This window comes from Microcebus murinus, chromosome 11 (genome assembly GCF_040939455.1).
Source record: "Microcebus murinus isolate Inina chromosome 11, M.murinus_Inina_mat1.0, whole genome shotgun sequence".
Lineage (NCBI taxonomy): Eukaryota > Metazoa > Chordata > Mammalia > Primates > Cheirogaleidae > Microcebus > Microcebus murinus.
Window position 1 is genome coordinate 26,332,386 of NC_134114.1, and position 27,673 is coordinate 26,360,058.

At 38.3% G+C, this 27,673-nt stretch overlaps 1 protein-coding gene across 1 annotated transcript; it reads left to right on the top strand.

Moving 5' to 3' along the window:
• Positions 1–1,241: 1,241 nt before the first annotated feature.
• On the top strand, positions 1,242–27,673 carry DNAJC21 (DnaJ heat shock protein family (Hsp40) member C21). Its single transcript, XM_012758140.2, has 12 exons — positions 1,242–1,577; positions 9,265–9,358; positions 11,206–11,329; positions 11,684–11,806; positions 13,119–13,423; positions 14,344–14,495; positions 16,325–16,412; positions 19,325–19,483; positions 19,914–19,956; positions 23,790–23,962; positions 26,559–26,634; positions 27,183–27,673. Exons 1-12 carry the CDS (start codon positions 1,481–1,483, stop codon positions 27,348–27,350), a joined length of 1,602 nt encoding a protein of 533 aa, XP_012613594.1. The 5' UTR covers positions 1,242–1,480; the 3' UTR covers positions 27,351–27,673.

The window sequence follows — 27,673 nt, forward strand, 5'->3', positions numbered from 1 at the left end:
GAGAAAGCTTCCATTTTTCCCCAAACTCAAACTTCTCAATCTCGATCCATTACCAATTTACCAACCAACTTGAGGCCATATATAATCTTCCTCTGGAAAAAAGGAAAGACTGAAACTACCAATTTTGAGTAGCAAATTGGTCGGACAGTGGTGTGTGGAGAAACCTGGTGAGGCTTACAATTGGTTTTGATTGTGTTGGGGGCAGTATGTTGGGGAAGAAAAGGACAATCTTCCTCAACTGTTTGGGTAGCCCAACCCCGTACAATAGATGTTAGCAACAGAGCTAACCCTTCTCTCTTTAATCACAAATGGTTGACAAACATAACCCACACCTAACTGATGCATGTAAATGTTCCACATTACAGTGAAGTGTTAGTATATTAGAGCATTTTAATGAGAGGATACTATTTTGGCACCTTATTAAATTGTTTAGAACAGTTGTACAAATCTTCCTTCTTGTAAAACAGCTAGTCAGATCAACCAAAACCTACTGATTAAATACTATCCTGGAACTGCTGGAACTGCTTTCTTAATCAAAATCAATCTTCGAAAAGTAGGATTAGAGACCAGAAAATTAGGGTTCACGAGTGATGGATGGATCAGCACAATTTAATACATATCAGTGGAAAGGCTTATGATTTGTTATCTTAAAATGTTGATGCTTCCCTCTTAAATTGTTTCAACTTAATCTTATTTACTGTCATTCTTCATGCATATTGCTCATGAGCAATATCAGATTTTATTAAGTGGCAGCTGAAGAGAATTGAAAAGAGATCAAAAACTTAAGTGTTCAGTCCACTGAATTCTACCATTTATGTGAGGTTTGAGCCAACCACCTGACTACTTGGAGTCTGATTTGCCTTGGGCTCCACTGAGAAATTGCCATCAGGTATTTTCCAGAATCTTCTCCCATCCGAGCTCCTATCTCCTGCTTAAGCCCTAGGTCAGCTACCCCAGTGGTGGTGCCACTTCATTCTGATCGCCTTGTGTATCCCTCACAATGACACCAACGTGGCCACGCCTCCTGTCAGCCGAGGCCCCGCCTCCCGCGCGGCCTGGCCTCTCACCGCGCCGCGGCCCCGCCTCCCTCCCGCCGCGGCCCCGCCTCCTTCCCGCCGCGGCTCCGCCTCCCTCCCGCCGCGGCCCCGCCTCCCTCCCGCCGCGGCCCCGCCTCCCTCCCGCCGCGGCTCCGCCTCCCTCCCACGCGGCTCTTTCCGGAGCTGAGCCCACCCCCTGGCCCATGCGGAGTCGCGGCCGCCGGCGCCGCCCCCTCCGCGCTCCCGCGTGCCGCAGGCCGCGTCGTCTGCCGCCGTCGCGCGCCTCCTCTGCCGCGCGCCGCTGCCGCCGCCGCCGCCGCGCTCGCTGGCTGGCCAGGTGCGGGCGGCAGGCTCCGGCCGGAGGAGAAGACCGCCGCCGCCGTTTCGGCCCGGGCCCGGGCCCCGGCCCCGCCCCGGGCCCCGAGCCCCTGCCGGGCCGGGAGATGAAGTGTCACTACGAGGCGCTGGGGGTGCGGCGCGACGCCAGCGAGGAGGAGCTGAAGAAGGCCTATCGGAAGCTGGCCCTGAAATGGCACCCGGGTAGGTAACTAGCCCGCAACCGCCGCGGGCCCGCGAAGCCTGGCCCCCCGCGCCCGGTCCCACCCCTCTCCCCGGCCGACTCCGGGAAGCCGCCGCGCCGCGACCTCCCGGCCTCGCAACTCCTGCGACCGCGGCCCGGGCGCTGGCCGCCCACCCACGCACCCAGCCACCCCTCAGCGGGCGCAGCCGCCGGCCCAGGGCTTCTCTCAGGCTCGGCAGCCGCTCCCGGCCCGGCCCCCCGGCGAGCCCACCTGCTCCTGCCGCCCTGCCGCAGGCACCGCCGAGGGAGGGGTCGGGCGCGCCGCCCCGTCCTGCCTCAGACATGCCCTTTCCTTGCCGTCCCGTGCTGCTCCGCTTCCCCGGCTTCTCCTCGCCTGCCCTTCACTTCCTCGTGGAATCCCAGCTACTGAAACCTAATGCATGGCTCCTTTTTTACTGAAATTAAGGCAAAGGAACCACTAAAAAGTCTTTTAAATACGAATGCCTGTCCCTCCCCCTCCCCTTAGTAGTTTGGTTAAGCAGACACTGTGCTTACTTCACTTTGGACATGACTCTCCAGATGCAGAGTTTCAGTTATTAATTGTTATCTTTCCTAGTGAAGTTTATGTGTTTACTTAGAATTACTCTTCGGATGTTTTATTTGGTTGTCATCCAGGCCTATTGTGACTTTTATGAAGTAATCAGATCTTCCAGTCTGGGAAACTGAGACAGTAGTTGACTCTGAGCTTTTTGAGATTTATAAGAGGCTTTCACATTAGCATTAATCAGTAAACAAGGTTATAGGTGTCTAATATATGCAAGTCAACACACTGTGCTGGTGTGTAGATTCTAAAATGCTAAGACAGGGACCTCAGAACCTTGTTAGGAAAACATGCCGTATACACACGATGAGTTAAAACACAACTGTGAACAAAATAGCCTAATGTACATAATTGGCAGTTGGATCAATAGAACAACTAATGCACCAGGAATTCAGGGAGAGAGTTATCACTGTGTACTGAGACACGGTGAGGATTTCCCTTCACAGGAGCTCGGACTACATCCTGGAGGAATGCAGTTTAGAAAAATGATCTCTCTCAAGTCAGGGATAGGCCTAAAGAAGAATAATAGATAAAAGAAGAAGAATAATATAAAATAAAACTAAAAGAAAAAGAAAAGTGATCTCAGCAGAATGGGGGGAAGCACGGGGGTGGACAAAAGATGTTCTGGAGTACAGTTTGATTAAAGGCGGTTTTTATTAGACGCCTGAAAAACATGGATTGGGAGAAGAGCCGAAGGAAAGGGTAGGGACCCAAAGTCAGGGAATGGCTATGGCTAGTGGAGCAAGAGAGAGAGGTATGCATCTGTTACTTAAAGTTATGATAATTACCAACACAAGCACGAAAAAATGTGATTATAAATATGTTGAAAGGGCAGAAGTAAATGAGCTAAATGTTCGTTGTAACAGGAAGTTGGAAGATGTAGCCAAAATTAGTAAATCCGAAATAGTGGGAAAATAGCATAGAAGCAAGTTAGGAACTAGGAGGAAGTTAGGAATTCCTTGAATTCTGGAATTTCTGGCTGGGAAAGGGTGAGCCAGAGAATTATGCTGTGACCAAAAGCATATGTAATTTTTGAAGAGTAGTCCAAAATCAGATTGTATTTTATTTAATCTTGAATGTTAGGCTAGGGACTATGAAATTTGTTTTGCCAGTAACAGAGAGTTATGACTGGTTTTATTAAGCTTTATTGGGAGGGTACTATGAAGGCAACTGAGGGGTTAAGTGGTGGGGGAGGGGACTCCACAGTGGACAGGCAAGGGCCCAAGCCAGTCTCAGGATCAGTGGGAGGGGAAAGGCCAGAATGGAAGAGATGTTACAAAGGGAAAATTGCCAGATTTGGTTATTAATTAGAAATCAGTGGAAGGAAGAAGTATGCAGATAGTATGTTAATATAATATCAGTTATATGTAACTATATATTGTATAACATATATAACTAGTTATACGTATGTATCAAATATAATATCAGTTAACTACTTTGAAACCAAACCTGTTAGGAACTGAATGTAAATAAAATTCTCTGATTATCATCATAATTTATGGCCTATTAAATATCTTTTGGTTTGAAAATGCCTGTGTACTTAAGGGATCAGTACTCTCCCTGGAAATGCATAATTTTGATATGTTTTGCTGGTTCATAATTTGCTAAGTCTGTCAACAAATGTCTAATTTCATTCTATATACAATTATGTTAGATATTTCAGGGTTTAAACTTTGCCTCAAAGAATAACATTTCCCTCAAATAGAAAGGCTTTCTGTTTTTTATGGTATTAAGAAAAAGGAAAGACCTTTTTTTCTTTACCTTTATTTCTTTTTTCTCTTTAAAATTGTATTTCTCATTGACATGTAATAATTGTACATCTATTTTATTGAGGAACTGAGAATAATTTACAATAGGGTCAGCAGCCCTGTCTAGTGAGGTCACTCCTTGTGAAGGGCAGGCTTTCAAGAGTTCATCCGATAACTATTCTCCAAGCACTTTGCTATGTGAACAAGGCAGGAATGGTCCCTACCCTGATGGCACGTGCAATCTGTTGGGGAGACTTAGGAAGGAAAACAAATGGTTTCAATCCAGCGAAAGAAGGGCTATGTGTGTATGAGGGCAAATACAGGATGCTTATGAGCACATGTACCCAACCTGGACTAGGTTTATTTGTGGGTAGGAGAGATGGAGAGAGCTGTCCCGGAAATGAGTCCCTGAAGAAGTGACATTTAGCTTGAGACCTAAAGCTGGGTTACAGGGAACACAGGTAGAGGGGTGCAGGAGAAGGCAAGGGAAAGAGATGAGCATGACCAGCTCAGCAGGCCAGGTTATGCAGGGTGTGGTAAACCAGATTAGGATCATAACCTGAGGGCACTGGGAAGCCATTGAGGAGTTGGAAGCAGGGAAAATGATAGATCTGTGCTTTCATTTCTCGATGTAGTGGGGAGAATGGATTGGAGAGGTCAGTGCTGAAGGTAGGGAAGCCAGGAGTTCAGGGAATATTGAAATCATCCAGATGCTGGGGATGGAAACTCTGAGCCAGATGCCACAATTTTCAGTGAGTCAGGCGGAGTGGCTGGGAGATGGGTAGACAGTAAGAAGGAAGGGAAGAAGGTCATAGGGTCCATGAGCTGAATCTTGAAGGATTGCTACTTTTTATGTGTGAGTGACCAGATGAGTGCCAGCTCCACCACCAGACCTGTGGTAGGAGGACAGTGGCCAGAGGAACCAAGAGGTCTGTAGAAAAATGTTGTTCTAGGGGAGCCTGGTTTTACTCAAGGCCAGGGTTTAAAAGGCATGGTCCATGAAAATTTCCAGAAGGCACTGTAAGTGGGTTTAGGAGGGAGCAGAAGAGAGTGCTTGAATGTGTCAGGAAAAAAGCACAAAGAATAGTGTAAGAATACCTTTTAAACTGTAATGACAGGATTTGCAATACCCGTGGCTTTAGCAATTGGCAAATTATAAATGCAGACTTTTCTTTTTTTTAATTGTTGCTTTTTGACTTATTATACTCTTGCTTTTAGATCTCATTTCAACCTTATAGTCAACTAGGTCAGGTACATTTAAGTGAAATCAGCCATATGTTATATTGAAAAAATTATTTCAGAAAGCAGCTCTAGTAAGAGCTTAGGACCTTATTTTCAGATGGTACATTAATGGGTTTTATGTGTTTAAAAGCTTTAGCTTTCTCTAAACTTCTTTGGGGGAGGAAAGAAGAAAGTGGGAAGGAGCAGGACCAAGAGGTGTACAGTATTGATTAAAAGGAAAAAAGGCCCTCCCACCAACAGTCACCTTTTTGGTTTTATGTAGGAAGATTCAGTTGCTGACTTTTGCTACTTCTAGGTCGTTTAATTTGGACTGTGCTTTTTTTTTTAATCTGACATTTTTGAAACTGAAAGTTTCTCCCATTTTCCTAGGAAGCACAAAAAGAAGTATAGGCTGGTGAGGTTTTTTGATGCTATAGTTGTTTATGAATTCAAGCACTGTTTGAGGTGTACTTGATGAATATTGAGTTGACTTTTGGAAAGCACCAGAATGTCACAGGGTTTTGTCCTTGTCCTTTTCCTCTTGAACATGTTTATTAACGCTTTGTTGAAGACATAGGAATCAGAACTCTTTACAGCTGGACTCTAACCTTGACAGGGGTATTGGAATTGTGTGAAGCTGCATGTGATAGGAAGCTGGCTACAGTGGCTAATCCAAATAGTGCTATTTTTCTCACATAGTAAGAATCCAGAGGTGGCCTGTCCTGGTAGCTCTAGCTGCATAATGAAGCCATCAAAGACCTGCTCTGTCATCCTGGCCATGTGGTTTTCGTCCTTGCATCAGGTAGCAGTTAAGCCTCAAAGACAGCAGTTAATTGTTCTCTCACATAGCAGTACAGATAGGCAGGCATAGAGGTGCAGATAGGCAGGCGAGGCCTAGGATAGCAATTGTTTTCCATGAGGACCAACAGCTCTCAGGTGGGGCCCTTACTCGTTGTCCAAGGTGGCAGGTAGTGCCAGGAAGCAGAATGGAGGAGGAAAGGATAAAGGAGGGACAGAGACTATGTGCTAGCTGCCTTTTAAAGAAGATTATTTACAGCTGCCATAGAATACAGATTTTGTTTTGTGTTGTTTTGTTTTGTAATACGGTCTTACTCTGTCACCCAGGCTGGAATACAGTGGCATGATCATAGCTTGCTGCAGCCTGGAACTCCGGAGCTCAAGTGATCCTCCTGCCTCAGCCTCTTGAGTGGTTGGGACTAGAGGCACATGCCACCATGCCCAGCTAATTTTTTAATTTTTACAATTTTTTGTAGAGATGGATTCTTGCTAAGTTACCCAGGCTGGTTTTGAACTCCAGGACTCAAGAGATCCTCCTACTTCAACTTCCCAGAGTATTGGGATTATAGGCATGAGCCACTGAGCCTGGCCTTTACAGATTTTATTGACCAGAGCTTGGTCATGTGGTTACACATAAAATTCAAGGGAGGCTGAGGAATGGGGACCTTTATTTCAGGTACCAGGTGCCCACCATAAAATCAGAATTCAGTTGTTACTGGAAGAAGAAGAGAGTTGTCTTTGAGGATGAACCAGCAGTCTCTGCCACAATCTTCATAACTGAGAAATGGCTCTACCTGTAAGCATTGTACCTGGCTTTGGACAGGACAGGGCAGATGGGTTAAGGGCACAGCACACTGAGTGTCACCCAAGCCTATCACTTTTCATCAGGAAAACAATGTCTTTCTTGGGAAGCCTCACTTAGATTTTTGTTTACATCTAGTTAGTTAAAACTGGTTACCTCGTAACTCCAAATTCAAGAGTCTGAGGGTGTGAATTTTTAAGAGAGTACAGTTGCCACTGTGAACAAATTATGGTTTTTTTAGGAAGAAAAGGAGAGTGGATATTGGGTAAGCAACTAGTAGTATCTATTATAATGTGATAAGTGCAATGTAAGATAATTGTAATGGTATTATGTGTCCTGTACTACCTAGAACCCAACTGCAAAAGAATCACGAAAAGATGTAATTGCTAGTATTAGTTGGAAATAAACAGAAAGCCTAACCACCATGGCTTAAATAAAGAGTTTATTTTTCTCACCACAAGAAGTCTTGGGAGGTGTGCCAGCTGGTATTATTTCATTGGCTCAGTAATTTTAGTTCTAATGTTACTTTGAATCTCTTGGCTCTTCCTCATGGTCTCAGGATGACTGCTGCAGCTCCAGCCAGCACATCCACATGCAAGACAATAAGAAAGGAAGAAAGAAATACATCAATACACTCTGTTTCATCTCATTGGTCAGAGCTGTTTCACATGACCATTCCTGGCAGCAAGGGAGGCTGCATAAGCAACTATCTTTGGATATCCAGCCTCCATATTAGACACTACAACAGAAAAGGAGGAGGGGGTATTGGATGATCTAACCTAGAGTATCTGCCACAGCATGGATTAAGTCGTATATTTGAGTTTTTAAAAGTATTATAGAGTTAATAATTGGCTTGCCAGTAATGAATACAAAAAATACTTTAAACTTTGTCAACTATTCAGTATAACTTAATATGCTGCTCTTAAGAGCTAATGTAATTAGAGTGATTAAATATGTGAAGAAAAGAAAGTAATGAATGGTTCTTTGATTTTTGGTGCCTTTGATGGTATTAGAACAGGAGTAGAAGATTATAGTGTGCCATAAGAAGTGGGAGTATTCAGTGCAGAGAAGTGGTAGACTAGAGGATGACCCATTGGCTATCTTCATATGAGCTGTACTGTGGAAGGGGAATTAGACTTACATTGCATTATTTCTCATATACAACTAGGCTACACAGGGATGAAGATTTTTTTCTCTTATTATAAGTATTCTTTCAATTCCAGGAGATGATGATTCTAAAATAGATCTAAAAGTTCTTGTGTTAAAGCATCTTAGCAAAAATAAGCAGTGGCAAATTTCTGCACTTGTGAAGTATTGTTAGTGTTAGTTGTTGAGCAGAAGGCCACCTGAAGACTTGGGATCAGCATGATGGCATCTGAGAAGAGGCAGCAGGAAGCCCTTGGGAGCCACGTTCTAAGGCTGCAAAGCTATTTGTAGGGAATACATTTCTGTCATCATATTTTCCTCTAACCTCTTAGAGCAGGTATAGAGCTGTTGCTTAAAGAATTTTGTTGTGCTTCATAGTAGATTTAAAAGATTTTACTTTTTGAATGTATTAATTATTGCTATGTAACAAATTACCAAAACCTCAGGGCTGAAAACAACAAAAACAGCAAACCTGTATTAATTATGTAGACTGCTACAGTTTCTAAGGATCAGACTCTGGGAATGGCTTGGCTCGGTGGTTTTGGCTCAGTTTCTCATGAGGTTGTATCTCATAGTCTGGGAGAACCTGCTTTCCAGCTCACTCACAGTGTTGTTGGCAGGCGTCAGTTCCCTGCTGGCTGTGGGCCAGGGCTTCCATTCTTTACTACGTGAGTTTCTCCACAGGCTGCCTGAATTCTTCATGCTGTGGCAGCTGGCTACTCCCAGAGTGACAGGAGAGAGAGGAAAAGCCCAAGATGGAAACTGCAGTCTTACATAATCTCATCTCAGGAGTGACGTATCATTATTTCTGCCATGTGCTGTTGGTCATGCAGGCTAACCGTGCTGACCTGGGGAACTACACAAGGGTGTGAATGACTGGAGGCAGGGTACTGTCTTGGAAGCTGGCTACTGTCTTGAAGCAAAGATGCTTTCTGAATGGCTAAGGAAGCACAACTAAGAAAAGAATAATTAGTATCTATTTTTTAAACTTTATGAGATTTATTTCAATATATATTGATAAGAAAGAAAAATAAAGACAATGTGAGCACTAAATGTAATCTAGCATTATATAAGTCTTTCTATAATTGATTTTATTTATTTTGCTTCTTCTAAAAGAATTGTACACTACTCAGGGTTTTCTCTTGTGGATATGCAGATTGAATGTTCAGTGTAATGCCAAGGCTTAGAGAAAAGCCTAACATTTTTACTCAAGTAGATATGTATAATAGATCCTGATTTTTGGCTATCATACAGGGTCTCTTTGGCTTTTCCCTAGTTGTTTTTCTTTGTTTTGTATACTTCTTGTCTTTTTATGGCATTGTGATAGAAGAAGTCTCATTTAGATTTGTCTTTTACATTTTTGATGACTAAATGTCTGTCTTTTTTAACAGATAAAAATCTGGATAATGCCGCAGAAGCAGCTGAACAATTTAAATTAATCCAAGCAGCCTATGATGTGTTGAGTGACCCTCAGGAAAGAGCATGGTAAGCATCAACTGTTCTTCCCATCCTCGTTTATGTTATTGGGAGGAATTGTCAATATAGGGTTTTTTAAAAAAAATATGTTAAATGATTTTTGGTATGTTCTGAAGCATTTGTTACCTACTCCTGTAAAATACAATGTCAGAAGGGGTCAGAAGGAACCTTAGAGATGATTACTCCAACTCTAATTTCATAGATGATGAACAAAGTTTGGTGATACTACTATAGTTTTAATTTTGATACTTTAAGTAACTTTTCATTAAATGAAGACCCTTTGATTTGTGACAAATTTACCGATATCAGTTAGGAAGGATGTTGACTTGTCCTTAAAGACACATATAGTATTTTGTTTTTTTTTTGTTTTGTTTTTTTTTTGAGACAGAGTCTCGCTTTGTTGCCTAGGCTAGAGTGAGTGCCATGGCGTCAGCCTAGCTCACAGCAACCTCAATCTCCTGGCTCAAGCAATCCTTCTGCCTCAGCCTCCCAAGTAGCTGGGACTACAGGCATGCGCCACCATGCCCGGCTAATTTTTTATATATATATATTAGTTGGCCAATTAATTTCTATTTATAGTAGAGACGGGGTCTCGCTCTTGCTCAGGCTGGTTTCGAACTCCTGACTTCCAGCAATCTGCCCGCCTCGGCCTCCCAGAGAGCTAGGATTACAGGCGTGAGCCACCACGCCCGGCCACATATAGTGTTTTAATATAAGAATTGTAATATTTCCACATAACTACTTTATATGAAGAAATTGAGTTAAGCTTCTACATCTGTGACAGATGCTTTTACTATTGATGCTCTGATCATTTAATTTAATGTCCAAACAAAAATGTTTATATTTGAAGTTCTGAGTTTTCAGCTACTCAATTAACTTTTTGCTACAAAGGAATGGGTTTTTAAGCTCTGACATAACTCTGCAAGATCCTGCAGTTATGAAGAGCTACCGTGCAAGTCGTCTGTGTGTTAAATGATGTACAGTACAGGTGGCTGTTGAGAGAAAGGCCATAAAAAACTTTTAAGAAAATTGTCTTTTATAAGAAAATCAGAGAGAGGATCCTGAACTTTTTCGTACCTGAGGAATCTGAAGGTCTGGTCTTAGAATTGTTTTTTCCTTCCTCTCAGAACTTCTTTCCTGACCTTCTTTTGTCTGGCCTCTCTCTGTATCTTAGGTTGTCCTCTCATCCCAAGGATTCCCATGTCTTTTATTTAAAGCTCCTGCCTAGTAACTCTCTTGTTACCCAGAAGCAGTGTCATGTAGTGCGAGGAGCCTGGTCTTTGCAGTGCAGGACACCTGCTGTTGAATTCTAGCCTTGCTGCTTATTGGCTTTATAGGCAATAAGTTATTTAATATTACTGAGCTTCAGTTTCTTGTGATACCAAACAGGGATAATAACTACTTTTACAGAGTTATTATGAGTAGTAATTGTGTGTGAAGCTCCTATATTAAGTTTATATAATCATAGGATGAGTCTTATTCTAGTGCATGTTGGTAAACACCCAGATCACAAATGTATAATTATTCTATAGACCAAATTATGTCCAGTACTGTCCTTTTCAGTAATGTTTCTTTCCTGTGGAAATGCAAATTCCTTTTTGGGAGAATCATTTTTAAATTCCCCTCGTCACATGGGCTAGTATTGTATAATGTATTAGAAGTTGTGGGCATAGTTTTAATCAGTTCTGTGAAAGATTATGAATACTTTTCATGTTGATATTTTCTTAAAATTTTTTGGTCATGGCTTGGATGCATTGAAATGTACAACAATATTTTGGCAGTTTTGGAGTAATGAGTCCTTTTGGATTCTTATTCAGCCTTCACTGATGATGCTAAATTATTATTTTTTGTTTTAGGTATGATAATCATAGAGAGGCTTTACTTAAAGGTGGGCTTGATGGAGAGTATCAAGATGACAGCTTAGATTTGCTTCGCTATTTCACTGTTACTTGTTATTCTGGTTATGGAGATGATGAAAAGGTAAGGTAAATGAACTCACTTTTAATTTCTTACCAAGCATTAAGTGAGACTCAAATCCAAAGAAAATTCTTAAGATTATTCTATAGTAGAAAGTAAGATTATAGTAGAAATTAAGATTATTCTATAGTAGAAAGTAAAGTGGTGTTCATTTCTGAAAACTGGAAATACATTGCTTTCATATTTAAACTGTCAATGTATGAAAACCTCCAGTTGAAACCTAAGTGGATTTGCAGTGACAGAGCTTGGTCCTATGATTCTTCAACATTAAAGTTTTTCATTTTACATTTTTAAATCTTATTCTGTGATTAGGTAACAAAGGTATTAACAATCTGTGCTTTTGTTACTGTGTTTTAGGGATTTTATACAGTATATCGTAATGTTTTTGAAATGATTGCAAAGGAAGAACTAGAATCTGTGTTAGAGGAGAATGCTGAGGATTTCCCAACTTTTGGAGACTCCCAGAGTGACTATGATACGGTAAAAGAAAAATGCATTGCATTTTATTATATAATTAGCATTTATCACTGTGCCTTTTCCCCATTTCCTTATCTTAAAAAGATTGGTTCTAGTTTTTGGTCCTGTCCCATGACCTCTCTTCTCTCTCTCTACCTTCCTGAAGGAGCATTCAGCTCTCATATAGCCTCGCCTCTTTACTTTTCCCTATTTATTGATCATCCCATTCAGTGGTCAGGCTGTTTTTCTTTCCTCATTAAATCCATTTTTGTGGGCCGAGAGTAATTGAGGCAGGCCCACGAGGAGATTAGCTACTTCTCCCCACAGAGCCAAGTCTCTAAGATAGGGGTCGCCACAGAGGATAAGGAAATTGATAGGCAACAGAGAGAAATAAAAGAATACACAGAGACTAAGGTATAGTTTATAGTTTTATATATGTAAAAAGATCAGATATAACACAGTGGGAAGTTCCTAGGGGACTGGTGGATCTCCATAACCACTAGCAATATGGTTAGATTCATACAGGTTTTTATAATCACAGACATCAATTACCAGTTGTCAGGGTAGCATATTTGCATATCAGGGAATGCAGTTGCTAGGGGATACAAGTAGTGGGTTAGAGTCAAAAGTCCTCTCAAGGGGCTTCTAATCTATCTAGGTGAACAAACAGGTACAAAGTCTTTTAGGGGCTGCCTTCTGAAGAGGTAGTTGTCAGTTAACAAAGGTATAACAAAAGAGGTATAGTGACTATATATTTCTTTGATTAGTTATGGTGGACTTAAAAGTAGACAGACAGGAGAGAGCAGGAAGTCCATCTCTAATAAAACAGGTTGTTTATAACCACTGGGGTGCTTCTCTGGGCAAAGTGCACTCATTGTCTCTGGCTCGCATCCCGTGGGCCATATTTGGCTTGTCTTGTCTTTCAAGACACAGGGAAGCTCACAGATTCTGAGATACCGGGAAGCCTTCCTGGTAAACATCCCTACCGGAGATTTGAGAGCTCTCCCATGATAGCAGCCTCTAATAAGTGAACCATTGAGTCCACACATTTCTTCAGGGCCAAACCCTGCAAACTCCTGTTTCTGTCTTTAATATAGTAATATTGTGTTATACAATAAAATAATGATCTTATGAGGCACATCTCATTAATTCCTCAATCATATTTTCCCAACACATTTTGAAGAGTGGTTTATTCTGGAAAGCTTGAAAAGTGCTATCTTCTCCACTGAATAATATATATATAAAAAGACAGATGATGTTTTGTATCACAAATATTTGCTGCCTTTCTAGAAAAAGTTAAAAAGCTCACAATTTTACCTATTTTCTTTGTCACTAGGTAGTCCATCCTTTCTACGCCTATTGGCAGAGTTTCTGCACTCAAAAGAATTTTGCTTGGAAGGAAGAATATGATACACGACAAGCTTCAAACCGCTGGGAAAAACGAGCCATGGAAAAAGAAAACAAAAAGATTCGGGACAAAGCAAGGAAAGAGAAGAATGAGCTTGTCCGGCAGCTGGTAGCTTTCATTCGTAAAAGAGATAAGAGAGTGCAGGCACATCGGAAACTTGTGGAAGAACAGAATGCAGAGAAGGCGAGGAAAGCCGAAGAGATGAGACGGCAACAGAAGCTAAAGCAGGCAAAGTACGTGACACAGGGCTGGTCCTTTTTGCAGTGTAGGGGTCAAAGGAAGCATAGGTGGATCCTGACATGGCATTTTCATGTTGGCTTCAGTCATCATCCTGGCTTCATCTTTTTTTTTTCTTTTTCTTTTTAAAATCTTGACATTGGATAGTATTTTTTAATCTACTGTGTGGAAGTTTTTATTTTGAATTGGATGTTTTCCTTTAGAGGGCTTTATACTTGAGATTCTTTAGACTTTTATAAAGTCTAATAATTTTAATTAATATCTAATGTTAGTTGAATTTTCACTCTTTGCAAAGCCTTGTCTCTAAGTGCTTTCCTCACAGCAGTTTTGTGAAGTAACTTCTGTTTTTACCCTCCATGCTCTTTTGAGGAAATGAGGCAGACACGTCTAAGATCACAGAGCTAGTAAATGACAGAGTCGGGAATCGGACCCATGAAGCCTGACTCCAGAGTCCCTGCTTTAACCACTAGGCAATACTGCCTCTGTCAGTATACTCTGAGATATTCAGTTCATTTCCTTCCCTTTGTTGAGAGTTACCGAAATAGCATTGAATCCAGAGCATTATAGTATTCTTTTAAAAATTATTCACATAAAAATTCTACCCATCCTGTTCCTTGTCTTTTGAAAATTACCACTTCACTAGACACTATGACTTAAAATCACCTGAGGACCTTTAATAAGTTGCTAAGAGTTACATATTTCAAAACCCATTATCTAGTAAAGCAATTAAAGTCATCCACATAACACATCATAACAGGTTTAAGTAACTTTGCCTAGTTTTAACTAAGCACAGGTTTTAAGTTTGTACGCATTGACAGCTTGGGAGGAAGAAGGTCTGTAGAGGGATGGATTTTAAGCCTAAGTGGAAACCATGCAGAGACAAGTATGTCAGCGTGAGACTGTGCTGTGTGTGTAGACTGGCGGAGCAGTACAGAGAACAGAGTTGGATGACCGTGGCCGATTTGGAGAAGGAGCTCCGGGAGATGGAGGCGCGGTATGAAAAGGAGTTTGGAGATGGATCAGATGAAAATGAAGTGGAGGAACATGAACTCAAGGATGGACAGGATGGTAACTTTCTCCATACATTAAGAAATTTTAGAAAATAAATGTATGTAGGAGTGTGCACTCAGATGCCAGCTGGTGCCAGTAAAGGGGCCCAGGTGTAAGACAACAGGGAATGGGAAAGCAGCTGAAAATAAGAACACCTGAGTTCTAATCAGTTGTTGCCAGGATCATGCCAGTGTCTTTATTTTTATTTTCTTTTTTTTTTTAAATGAAGCTGGACATCTGGATTTTTATGTGGCATATCTCAATTTTTAAATGTGGCAAATAATTAAAATGAAAAACAATGTTGTATGGGCCAAACAAAGGTAATCTGTTGAACTAGTCTAATTCAGGTAATTTGATTAAGAAACTCTTTTCTGACATTCTGAAACGATCTGTACTTGTGGCTGTATAAATAGTAACTATTTCTATAAACTGCTGATACTGTGCAAGAGTCTGTATATAAATTTTCCTCTCACTTTATAGAGGGTTTCCTCTTGTGTGCAGAAATGTTTTTTTCCCTCTACTTCTATCGTTAGAGCACAGGTTTATGACTACCTTAAAAGGTGAGGATTAGGCATTTTTGAGAATATTAGCTGTATACTTGATTCCCCACCTCCATCTCTAGCTCTTCCATGAGGAATAAAATCGAATTATCTAAACATAGATAAAGTAAATCCCAATTTTACCTTATCTACAAATGTGGTTTTTTAGACTAGTAGCCCATATGGTAAAATAGAAAGTTTTTATTTATTCCAAATGACTAGGAAGTGAAATGTTTTATTAATAAATCAGAAGTAGTACATGTAAAAGTGCTTTGAAAATTATAAAGCAGTCTATAAATATGAGGTGACCTAATCTACACAGTTTTATTACATCTAGGATCTCCCTGGATCCTCACACAGCTCCCTTTACATGTAGGTTTTGCTCATGGAATTATCTCCATTTTACTGATGAGGAAACTGGGACTCCAAAAAGCAGTGGATGTGCCTAAGAACATGTGACCATTTCTAGATAGAGATTTTTTACTTCAAATCCAGTGTTATTAACTATTTGATTAATTAAAGTTTATTTTGTGTATATGATATATTGAAAGTATACACATACTATAATTGGAAAATAACACCATGTACTAAACGTTAGATAGGATATATTTTGGTCACTTATGATTTCAGTAAGATTACTTGCAGAATGATATTAACATCACTTGTGATACAGAACCAAAATGTAGAATATAGAAGAGATACCTTGGATCTTTATTATTCCTATAATAAATCCTAAATCAATTTACTTGTTTATTTCTTTTAAAAAATGAGATTGTGCAAGGAATTTCAAGTTTGTAAAGATAATGTTAAATTTTACATGTACTATGCTATTTTATGGCCTGTTTTATGGTGGTGGAATATTGTAAAGTAAGTTTAAGCATTTAAGAATAGATCACAGTTGTAAATGTGTTGGATCAAATCTTGCTCAAGAGATAAACTACAAAAAAAACAAAAACAAAACTTTATTGAAAAAACTGATTCATCTTAGAACTATTAAAGTGGTATTTACTTTTTTAAACTTAGCTTACACCCAAAACTTTAAGAAATTTTTAAATCTTCTTCTAAGTAGATTTATGAAAAGAACTTGAAAGGTGAAGTGATTTATTTGGAAGCCTTTCCTTATAATGCAGTGCTGCTTTTAACTCAAATTGTGATAGCATTATTTGGTTTTTTGGACAGAAATTCAAAAATTTAGTTTCTAATCTGTGTCCAGCTTTAGATCCTTGCTAAAGAGACGTAATTTAATAACATATTTTAGATTTGCATTCTAACCAAACAGGATTCTTACCATCGGCTTCCCTCTTACAGGGAAAGAGAGTGATGAGGCCGAGGATGCTGAGCTTTATGACAACCTGTACTGCCCGGCGTGTGACAAATCTTTTAAGACAGAAAAGGCGTAAGTTTAATATCTTTGAACTTACCTTTTCCTTGGCCGTGAAGTGTAACACTTTGAAAGTCTTGAAAAGAATATGCAGGTAGCAGATGACCACCAGCCACTACATGTCATCTTCAGGGGTTTCTGGCCAGAATGGGAGGAAGAGGTATTTGTACCAGCAGTTAAGGCTTTTGTACCGATTCTCATCCATCCCAATGTTCCTATGTAATAGCTGCCTTATAAACACACTGTCTCCAGAAAGAAATGTTCCTTGTTTTGGCAAAGAAGACACAGTTCGAGGAGGCTAGACCACAGCTAATCATTTCCCTCCATTGCTAGTGTCAGATTCACTTTGAACCTTTGCTGTCCCATGTAGGCAGTTGCTGCCAACCCAGGAACTTTAACTTGTCCTGCCTAGTGTATGTTTGCTGAAGTGGAAGCTCTTTATCTTAGGGGAACAGTCACACAGAAAGAAGTATTAAAAAGGATACCATTATAAAGGAAGGGAAAAAAAAACATGGGAGAAAATGAGAGTAGAATCAGCAAAACAGTGTGTGCAGTTAGGAAGAAAGGATACCAAATTGAGAACAGGATGTGGGAGACATAAATAGTATTACCGAATAACTCCAAGGGAGAGACAGTCGAGGGTAAGAGAAGTGTATAGACAGGCAGGAAAGTTAGAAATAAGAAAACAAAAAGCAACAATGAAAGAGAATAATTTTCATATTCAATGAAAAATGAATGATTTTTAAAAATTATTTTTTAATTTGGAAATAATGTCACACAAAGTCACAAGAGTGGAATATAGCATACTTTAGCAAACTGTTGCTAATATTTTGCCTTATTTGCATATGCTCTCTGTGTGTGCGCGTGCACACACGCATAGACACGGTGTTTTTCCTGAATAATTTGAAGGCAAGTTTAAGAATAAGGATATTCTTTTACATAACCAAAGTATAGCTGTCACCTTTAGGAAATTATAACATTGATACGGTACTTTTATCTAGTTTACTGCTCATATTTCAATTTTGTCAATTGATCCTTCATTAATAATCCCATATAGCACTTTCCCCACTTCAATATGGAATCCAGACTAGGATCATATTACATTTATTTGTCTATTTAGTCTCATTTAATCTGGAACATTTCCCTTGTCTTAATTATATATGCCATTGACATTTTATAAGTATACTAGTACTTTAAAATATTTTTTTCTTAGAATACTTCTCATTTTGAGTTTATATCCTTCCTCATGATTAGATTAAAGTTGCGCATGCCCAAGAGGGATACTGCGCAAGTATGCTGTGTTGCTCTCAGGGGCTCACAGTTGGAGGCATGTAAAGTCCTTCTGCCTCTCATTGGTGATGGTAATTTTGCTCATCCAATCGGTGACGTTCAGTTTTTCTACTGTAGAGTTAGTATTTTTTTCCTTTGCAACAAATTTTCCTTTGCATCATGCTTCATCTGTGGGGAGATACTTTGAAACTATTCAGGTATCTTCTGATAAAAATTTCCCTCCTAGCTATAGCATCCATTGATGGTTTTAGCTTGTACTGGTCTGTACTGTGACGGTTGCAGGATGATGCTCTCCCAGTGCTCCTTCCACATTTATCAGTCAGCCCTTGGCTGTCTGCTGAAGCAGGAGCCCTCCCTATTACACATTTATTTATCTTTCTATTATCAGTATGAATTTTTTCCAATGTTTATAATTCGTTACTGCCCTTTTCACACTCACATTTTTCCAGATTTGATTTGGAAGAGTTCCCTTAAGTAGCTTCTTTGTCCACTTGACATGTCCCTGTCATTTTTTTGAGCTTATACTCTTTTACACAGATGTTCTAGTTTCTCCAGGGGAGCTTGATAGAAAGGAGAATTTTAGTGTGAAAGAAAAGTAGCAGCCAAAACTAGAATACGACACATCCGAACAGATGCAACACAGTGAATAGTAACACAAGTTTCCTACTTCCTAGTTGATCTAACTCTGGTAGCTTATGTTGTCAGCTCTATTTTGTGAAATGTTATTTAGTTGCCCATAGATACACAGAAATAGACATTGCCTATAGAGTTTTGGACAGAGAGGTAGAGATGTGTCTGAACTTATATTTAGGGTGATGGGAGAAGGGAGTCCTCTCCTGAGAAGGTGAAAAACGCAAAAGGAGGTAAAGTGCTTTTGTACTTCCAGCCCTCACATCACCATTTCTCTAGTCCAGGGAGTCTTCCTTTTTTTTTTTTTTTTATTTTATTTCGGCATATTATGGGGGTACAGATTTTAAGGTTTCAATAAATGCCCTTCCCCCCACAAGTCTGAGTCTCCAGCATGACCATCCCCCAGATGGTGCACATCTCACTCGTTATGTATGTATATACCCGCCCCCCTCCCCCTCTCCCCAATACCCTATTACTGTAGTACCTATGTGTCCACTTAGGTGCTACTCAGTTTATACCAGTTTGCTGGAGAATATATCTGGTGCTTGTTTTTCCATTCTTGGGATACTTCACGTAGCCTCGTGGGGAGTCTTCCTTTTAAAGTTGGAATGTGTGTCTTGTGATTTCCCAGTGGTCCCTCAAAATCTGTAGCATGGCCTGGGACATAGAAGCACTTAGCAAGTGCTTAGTTATTGAAAGGAAACAGTGGAGAAGGCTTTCATTTTAAGAATTGAAAAATCAAAATAATAAATGGAGAATTTGGCCAAAAATAAAAAAAGGAAGAAAATGTATATTAGATAAAAGGACAGAGAAAGCAGGGAATTGCATGTGAACTTCTGGTGCCTGAAGAATCTTCACAGCATTCTGTTTCTCTGTATAAAATGACTAACATTTTGCTTAATTAATGGAAAAAAAGTAAATTTCAACTTGGTCGCAATCATCCAGCAACGTATCTGGGCACATTTGAAAATTGTAGTGCAGCTACTAACATCACATTGTTCCTTCAGCATGAAGAATCACGAGAAGTCAAAGAAGCATCGGGAAATGGTTGCCTTATTAAAACAACAGTTGGAAGAGGAGGAAGAAAATTTTTCGGGACCTCAATTTGATGAAAATCCATTGAATGATGATTCTGAGGAAGAAATGGAAGATGCACCAAAACAAAAGTACTTCTTTAAATGTCACTAGATATGCTTATCACATTTAGAGATTACATTTAAATGCTGTTTTATCCTAAGGAAGTTATTCTGTTATGTTGATATTTTCTGCATCTCTTCTAGTTAATGGAATGTTATAGTGGCAAAGAGGCTAAATACATGATGTCAAATACAATTTTTATGGAATATGTTATGACTATATTAAAAGCAGTTTTTTACCTAGGCAATTGATATGCTAATTACTATCCATTGAACCACAACTACTGTTCTACTGTTATTAATATTCTCTTAAGTGACAATGTGAATATTTTATTTTCCTTTTAATGCTTTATGATATTAAATATTTTACTACTTTTTGTATCACTAATATTTTTTTCTTTTCACTTATGTAAATCTTCAAAGTCAAGTATTTGACATTTTGATTTATATTTGCTTTTAGGCTTTCTAAAAAACAGAAAAAAAAGAAACAGAAGCCAGCACAGGTATGTTGAAAAGGTTTTATTACCATTAAATACTAACTGTAAAGTTGCAGTACTTTTTTTTATTCAGTATAGTCTGTATTAAGAAGAGGGACTTTCACTCCATAATTTTATGTTGATTGTAAGATTAAAAGGAATTGAAAATATTTTCCTTTTGTAGTGCTTTCCTCTCCTTATGCATACATAAATAACCAACTTAATTACTATTGTCAAGATGTTTAGGAATTTTGCATGTAGAATTCCCTTGATATGAATTAGCTGAGTGACCATATTAAAATCTGAGTATATCTCATGACAGGGCTTTTAAAAAAGTCAAGACAGCAATTAAAGTTTGGAAATAGGAAAATCTAGGGGTTGGTCATTGTATATATGTTTATTCTGTCAACAAGATAAATGAAGTATTACAAAAGGAACATTTAGTTAGAAACTTATAATGGTTGTGATTCTTGAAAAAATAGTTCTTATTCAGAAGTTTAGCTTAAATATTTCACAGCTGGAGTCCAGATTCAATCTCTATCTTAAGGATTATTTTTAAATAAAATGGCATTATGTTATTACACCTGTGTAATAATCTGTGGATGTCTCAGAACCTATAGAAAAGTTTTGAGTTTGTCCATTTTACTAAGGCTATGTGGTGGTTCTAAAGAGAGTAGAATTGATTTGTGCCATTTTCTTATAATCTAGTTACTAACTTATATTAAGTATTAAATGTTTTTAAGGCAACTTAGGTAACACAATGATTTTTTATAAAACTCTAGATTTGGCTTATTTATCCAAATGGTTATAATATAGTTGATAATTTTTATCAGTTTCCTGTTCTAAAAAGGATACATGAGCTAAAATTGTAATTTGTAACTTTCTGCTTTAATTATAAAACCACATAGCAAGTTGTATGTTCTTTTTGTACACTGACTCTTACTGTCATCCATCCAAACACCTTATAATCATTAGTGTAGAACACTTTCTCTTTTCCTTTGTGTTTGTCAGTAATACTAGAATAAGGACTAAATAAAATGGAGAGGGATTTATACTTAACCCATGTCCGTCTTACCTTTGTTCATGGAGAATAGGTTCTATTGACTGCAACATAAACACATGTATTAATATTTTCTTACTGGCAAAAATGTTTCAGATGACCACCCATTTTTTCCTCTCCAAAGCTATCTGCCTTTATGATACCTCTTGTTTATGCTTTCTGATTGTATCAGGTAGGTCTAGTTTATATAGCACTTTTCTAAATATCTTCTGAGCTCTTTTTGAAGGGAAAGGAAATGTGGAGATATGTACTGTTAGGTGAAAGAGCAGGAGGCAGCATTCTTGAAACTCAGATGGGGAAAGTTTTTTGTATAGTCAAAAAAAAAAAATTGCGTAAGCCAACAAGGATAGTAAAATAAAACTCCCCCTAAATTAATACTGAATGTAAACATAACAAGTGACCCTGGCTGACAGAAAAGAAGAATTAATTCAAGTAACTTTTGAACAGAGAACTCTGACTGAATACTTTCCATGCATATAGTCGAAAGATAAAATTAACTGCAAAAGCATTAAATCTTGAACTTAGTAGGTTTTTGGTAGTATTGTTGTGGTGTTGATGAAACTATTTTGTGCATATTGTAGAATAGAGGAGATGAATAAATATATTAATGTTGAGAACCACATTCTCTTTGTAGGAAAAGGGAAATATATATTGAGAGAAAGGGAGGAACAACGCTGTGTTAGATTGGAATTGAAGATGTTCGTATGACCTTGTGATTTAAAGAATAAGTGTGTTAACACTGTGTGTGGTGAGGACCTAAGAGTAGGACACCCGTTAGCAGTGAGCTCACCTAGTGCACACATCTTAGTTTCTAAGTTCCCTTTCCCATGAAAAGGAAGCAGACATGCTGCTTGGAAAAATGGCTGATTTCAGGGCAGAGACTGGGAAGGTAGAAGGTGAGCCCAGAATATCCCTCCTATGCTGAAAACTAAGGAAGTGCTCCAAAACTGATGGGGGTATGTCAGAAGAACTCAGGACCCGGTTTACAGGGCCTGCCAATTTGGGAAAATTAGAGTCATCAAAAGGAATATGGTGATAGATTTCCATACATTGAATTTGTTTAAAAATTCATATGTATCTATACTGAATTTAAAAAAAGAGTTGGAGAAAGGCGATGAGAAAAGTTTATTATTACAGAAGAATATGAGTTAGTACAAATGCAGATGGACCAAGTAATAGAGGTAGAAAATCACTATTCTGTAGCCAGCAATATTAATAAATGGTTTAAGCAAGAATCATCAATAGATGCCAGATTCATCAGGTAAATGGTTATTGGCCACAGGATATTCACAGTCTCAAAGTCACACCCTGCAGATTACTTAGTCATTAAAAAGGGGGAAAGGTACAATAGAAAACTCTGCCAATACCACCCTAACCAAATAATCAAACATTCTATCACTGAAAAATGAGGCAAACTGACATTTTGCCTCCCAGCATTATCTTATAATATTATTGCTAGAAATGTTTATCCTGAATCTAATCATTTGGAAGCAATCAGACAGAGCCAAATTATGGGACATTCTATAAAATAACCATTAAGTTGTCATGAAAGAAAAAACAAGTGGGACAGTTCTAGAATAAAGGCAATTTAAGAGCTATGACAACTAAACACAAAATATGATCCTCAATTATATCCTTGTCGGGGATTACAGAAAAAGGACTAATTGGTATTAATAAATTTGAATGAGGATTGTGTAAAAGATAACAGTGTTAAATTCTTAGTATAGTGAGTATTGTGTATCTATCAGAGAATATTTTTGTTTTTAAATGTACATGACAAGACTCGTAGCTGCCTGTAGCTTACTTCCAGATAGTTCAGGGGGGAAAAATTTGTGTTGAAAAAGAGAAGGGGGGAGGGGGAATTTGTGTTGAAAAAGAGAAGGGGGTTATAGAGAGAGAAAGAGCACACATATGGCAAAATGTCACACAAAATCATATAATTGAACTTAGTAAAAATGTATTTGCTGGGCATCTTTCTTGTATTTATTTATTTATTTTTATTTTTGAGACAGTCTTGCTCTGTTGCCTGGGCTACAGTGTTGTGGCATCAGCCTAGCTCATAGCAACCTCAAACTCCTGGGCTCAAGCGATCTTTCTGCCTCAGCCTCCGAGTAGCTGAGACTACAGGCATGCACCACCATGCCCAGCTAATTTTTTGTATATAGATTTTTAGTTGTCCGGCTAATTTCTTTCTATTTTTTACTAAAAATAGAAATGGGTTAAAATAAAGATGGGTTCTTGCTCTTGCTCAGGCTGAACTTGAATGATCCTCTCACCTTGGCCTCCCAGAGTGTTAGGATTACCATCTTTCTTTCTTAATGCCTGTTTGTTGTTGTTCTTTTTCTTGACTGTAGAAGTAATAGTTGCTCATTGCTGATCATATGGATAATAAAAGTATAAAATCATCTTTAATTCTACCTATAGAGGATACTTAATACTGAATTAAATTATGATTTGACTATATAATTTTCTGTCTTCTATATTTGCTAATTATCTTGGGTTTTTTTTTTACATAATTGACTTATATATTTGGAAACATGATTTTTAAGCACTTCAAAAATTTTCCATCATATATTCAACCATTCACTTATTGTACATTTGGATTGTTTCTCATTTTTCTCTAATATCTCTGATGAGCATCCATGTTCTAAATTTACCTGCTTCTCCCTTATTTTCCCTAACAATATACTACTCCTGGAGTGTGCAGGGCATTATCATTGTTTATTAACTATCTGGCAGCATAACATGTCAGTATTATTATGACACTTATTTATAATGGCATCTATGTTTTATTCCCTAGAATTATGATGACAATTTCAATGAAAATCGAACTGGAGAAGGAGTAAAGATTGATTCAAAAGATACTAACTTAAATCAAGACAATGCCAAAGAATTGGAAAATAGTCCCCAAGAAAATGTTAATGTCACTGAGACCATTGAACCACGTGATGATCCAAAATGTGAAGCTAAAACGTAAGTCAGAGTTGCATATTTTATAATTACTGAATGTTAATAGTAAGGATAGCTTTTCACATATCAAATAAAATCTCCTTTTCCATGATTGACTAAGTAAGATAGATCTGTCTGTATTTCTATACAGACATACCCACAAGCATATGTATTTAGATATAGCTTGTTGGAAAGAGAACCTTAAAAGAATGTGCCCACAGACATTTCAGCAACATAGCCAAAATCAGAAAGAAGTTACTTTGATCCCATTTTTGTTCCCTTGTCCTGCTGTGGTTCTTATTTTGTCTTGGATCAGTAATTCTCAACACTCTCATGAGAACAAGGTCCTGCTGAGCCTCTTTTTCAGCCCCACTCCCTAGAGCATCACTAACTACATCTCCATGCTCAGAACAGGCAGCCTGTATTGGGCACCACTGTTGTCAGAGCACACGTGTGCAGCTTGGGGCCTTCCTGCTCATAGGAGCCCTGGACTTCTGGGCTGCACAAGGCCATGGTGGTGGGGCTAGGGGAAGGTCTCACTTGAGAGAGAGACAGTCCTTGTCCTCTCTTCCCCTGACTTTCTTGTCCACATCCTCCTCTGTTCTTCTAGAATAGAAAATCATTTCTTGTTCCTTGAGGAAAGATCTGAACAGTAAGTAGCCTCAGGTTCCTGTCATTATAGGACCATGAAAAAGACTGAAAGTGATTGAGTAAAGTGGAGCATGAGTTGAAAATGTTTAGCACTGGAGCAACAGTGATAGGCTGGTGGAGTATACTTAGTGGTTTAAGGAATTTGGGTAGTATGAAGGAGGGAAACAGAACCAGGCTGAGGCCGACAGTAGGGCTCTGGCTATTAAAAAGGATGACAAAGAACTACACAAACCAGTAATGTCAAAGGTTTGAAGAACTTTGATGAGTAGAAGCCTGATAGGGGAAATTCACGTTTATTTCACTCTGATGTTTGTTCCCATTTTGCAAATGGGGAAACTGAATCTCAGTTTAAGTGACTTATTCAAGGACAAAAGCTGGTAAGTAGAAAAGCTGACATTTAATTCCTATCTACCTGACCCCTTCAAGGCAACCAGGTCATCTAGCTCCATGGGGCCTAAGTGTTCTGTAAGGGTGCCTTGTGCTGCTTGGCAGGCCAAGAGGTGGGGTTTTGGGCCCTTGAACCCTTCCTTCAGCTAGAGCTAAAGTTTTTTCATTTGCTTTCCATGTTACTTCTATATGAGAATTCATTTTGGAAGGAAAAAGGGTTCTCAGACTTAGACAACCACTGATATAGTTCAATTTTCTCATTTTACCTATGTGAGAAAAGTATTCAGAGAATTCAAGTGACTTTTTCACTGCTGAGGAATAGTAGGGGTGAGATGAATACATTACACGCTCACCCCCAGCCTTACCCTACTCCTGCTGTCCTGACATCCAGTGCCTCTCTGCTGGGGCCCTCTGTTGCTTCTCTTTAGTGGTACAGACACTGGTGAGAATTGCTTTATTAAAAAATGAGTGTGTATACTATTTTTCAAAAAAATAAATGTCATAGATATTATCTTCATAGAGTGGCTGTCTTTCATACTGTGATAAACTATTTGCCAAGAATATTATCCTCAATTTTCTTAGACATATTTGTGGCGTATCTGTGATGATATTTTGTAAGTTAGTATGTAACTTGTTGCCTTTTATGCCATTGTGTCCTTTTCTTGATGGTTTCATAGCTGGCCTAATACTGCATAATGTTGAGTTATATTCATAACTGCATCTTTTAAATGTGTAGGCTGCATAACTCAATACAGACCCTTGGGTTTTGCTTGAAGGATAGTATACCCATGAAGTGCTTGGAAGCATTATCATAACTTATTCATTATAACCCAGCCTATCTGCTCCATAAATATTGTTGCAGGATTTTTACCCTATGAATTTGGTTAGCACAAATGATGGAAAGTATAAAAGGAAAATTAAAATTCATGTAAGAGATTGAGTAGAGAACGTTGAAGAGTTCAAGCAGAATAGGAGGAACCTAACTACACTGACTGACAGTTTCTGATTTAAAGGGTACATTGAAGGGAAACCCCACCAGATCAGAAGAAAGGACATAATTTTTTAATAAAAGTAAATTCCTTACATTGAGCAAATTCAATTTTATGAAAAAATGCATTACGAAGTCTTTTTTTTTTTTTTTTTTTTTTTCATTTCTCCCTGGGATTATTGAAATGTTTATCACACTGGAACCACATTTAATGCCATAGATGATGTATGGCTATTACTGGTTGGTTATGAAGATAGTTTTGCTTCAATAAATGGAGTATTAAGTGCTTTGCTTTTTATAAAAACACTGTATAAATGTTTAGAGATATTTTAGGGGTCTTGTTTTAGCTTTTTCAATTATTTTAAGAAAATTCTTTAATTTCTGTGCCAAATTTGATTTAATTTTCATGCTACATTTAGTTTGATTCCTAAAGTTGTTCTCTTCATTTGAGATACAAAAATTAGTTAAATTAGCCATTAAATCAATGAATTAGCCTTTAAAGTGCATTTCACTATTTCAAATGTTCTTGGGAGCAAGATTACTATTAAAAGGGGTACATTATTTTTGGATGATGCTGAATTCTTTATTTTGCAGTGTTCCTAAACCCAAAGGAAAGAAAACCAAAGATATGAAAAAATCTGTCAAAGTACCTGCTGAACCACAGATAGTGGTAGGTCAAAATCATTTTTACATCTCTTTAGTGGACATTCTTTAAGCAATATAATGTTCTAACAGTGTAAATGTGTATTCAGTGAGCTCTTCCCTGTAGAACCTGCTATGGTGTGGATACATCAACAGTTCTGCTTGATGGATGTTGAATTTATTTGTACACTACTATCAGTTTTTCTTTAAGTAAAAAGAAGCACATGGGAAACGTTAGACTGTACTAGAAGAACAGTTACTATTCTGTTCTCCATTACTTTGCAGTCTGAAGCCTTGGTGATACGAATTACATGTGTTAAATTCTGAAAATTAATTGTGAACCACAAACTCTTCCTCTATTCTAGTCCATGGGATCCATGCTATCAAAAGTCTCAGGACCCTTAAAGCTAATGGTGTTGGCTAATGCTACCTTTGTTGAGCCTGTTTTGGTAGCTGTCCATTTTGTTAAAACATCTTTATTTTGCAGTTGTTTGATGCTTAATCTTGATGTTAAAACATAAAACACTACTTCTAGATGATAATGCTTGCTTTTATTTATAATTTTTTCCCCCTTAGAATGATGTTCTTATCAGCTGTACAACCTGCCATAGTGAATTTCCATCTCGGAATAAACTTTTTGACCATCTAAAGGCCACAGGTCATGCAAGAGCACCTTCATCATCATCATCTGTAAACAGTATTACAAGTAGTCGAAGCAAGAAGGAAAAACGTAAAAACAGATAGAAATTCTACCTACGTTTTTTTTGTTTTAAACTGTCTCTGGATTTTGAAACCAAAAAAACTGAACTGAAATCATCTAAAACGTTAAAATTTCAGTGATCTGCAATTTATTGCATTGTGGAAGATTATTTTTTATCTTGTAAAAGCATTTTTTTTGTTTAATATATATTTTTTAAACATTTCACTAGTGATTGAATTCTACTTTTGCCATCTGAATTGTCTTGAATGTCTCAAAGCAGGTAAATATTGTAAAGTGTGTATTGATTTCTATTGGCTTATATGGACAGAAATTTACAGGGAGAATTAAATTATTTTAACACATAAAA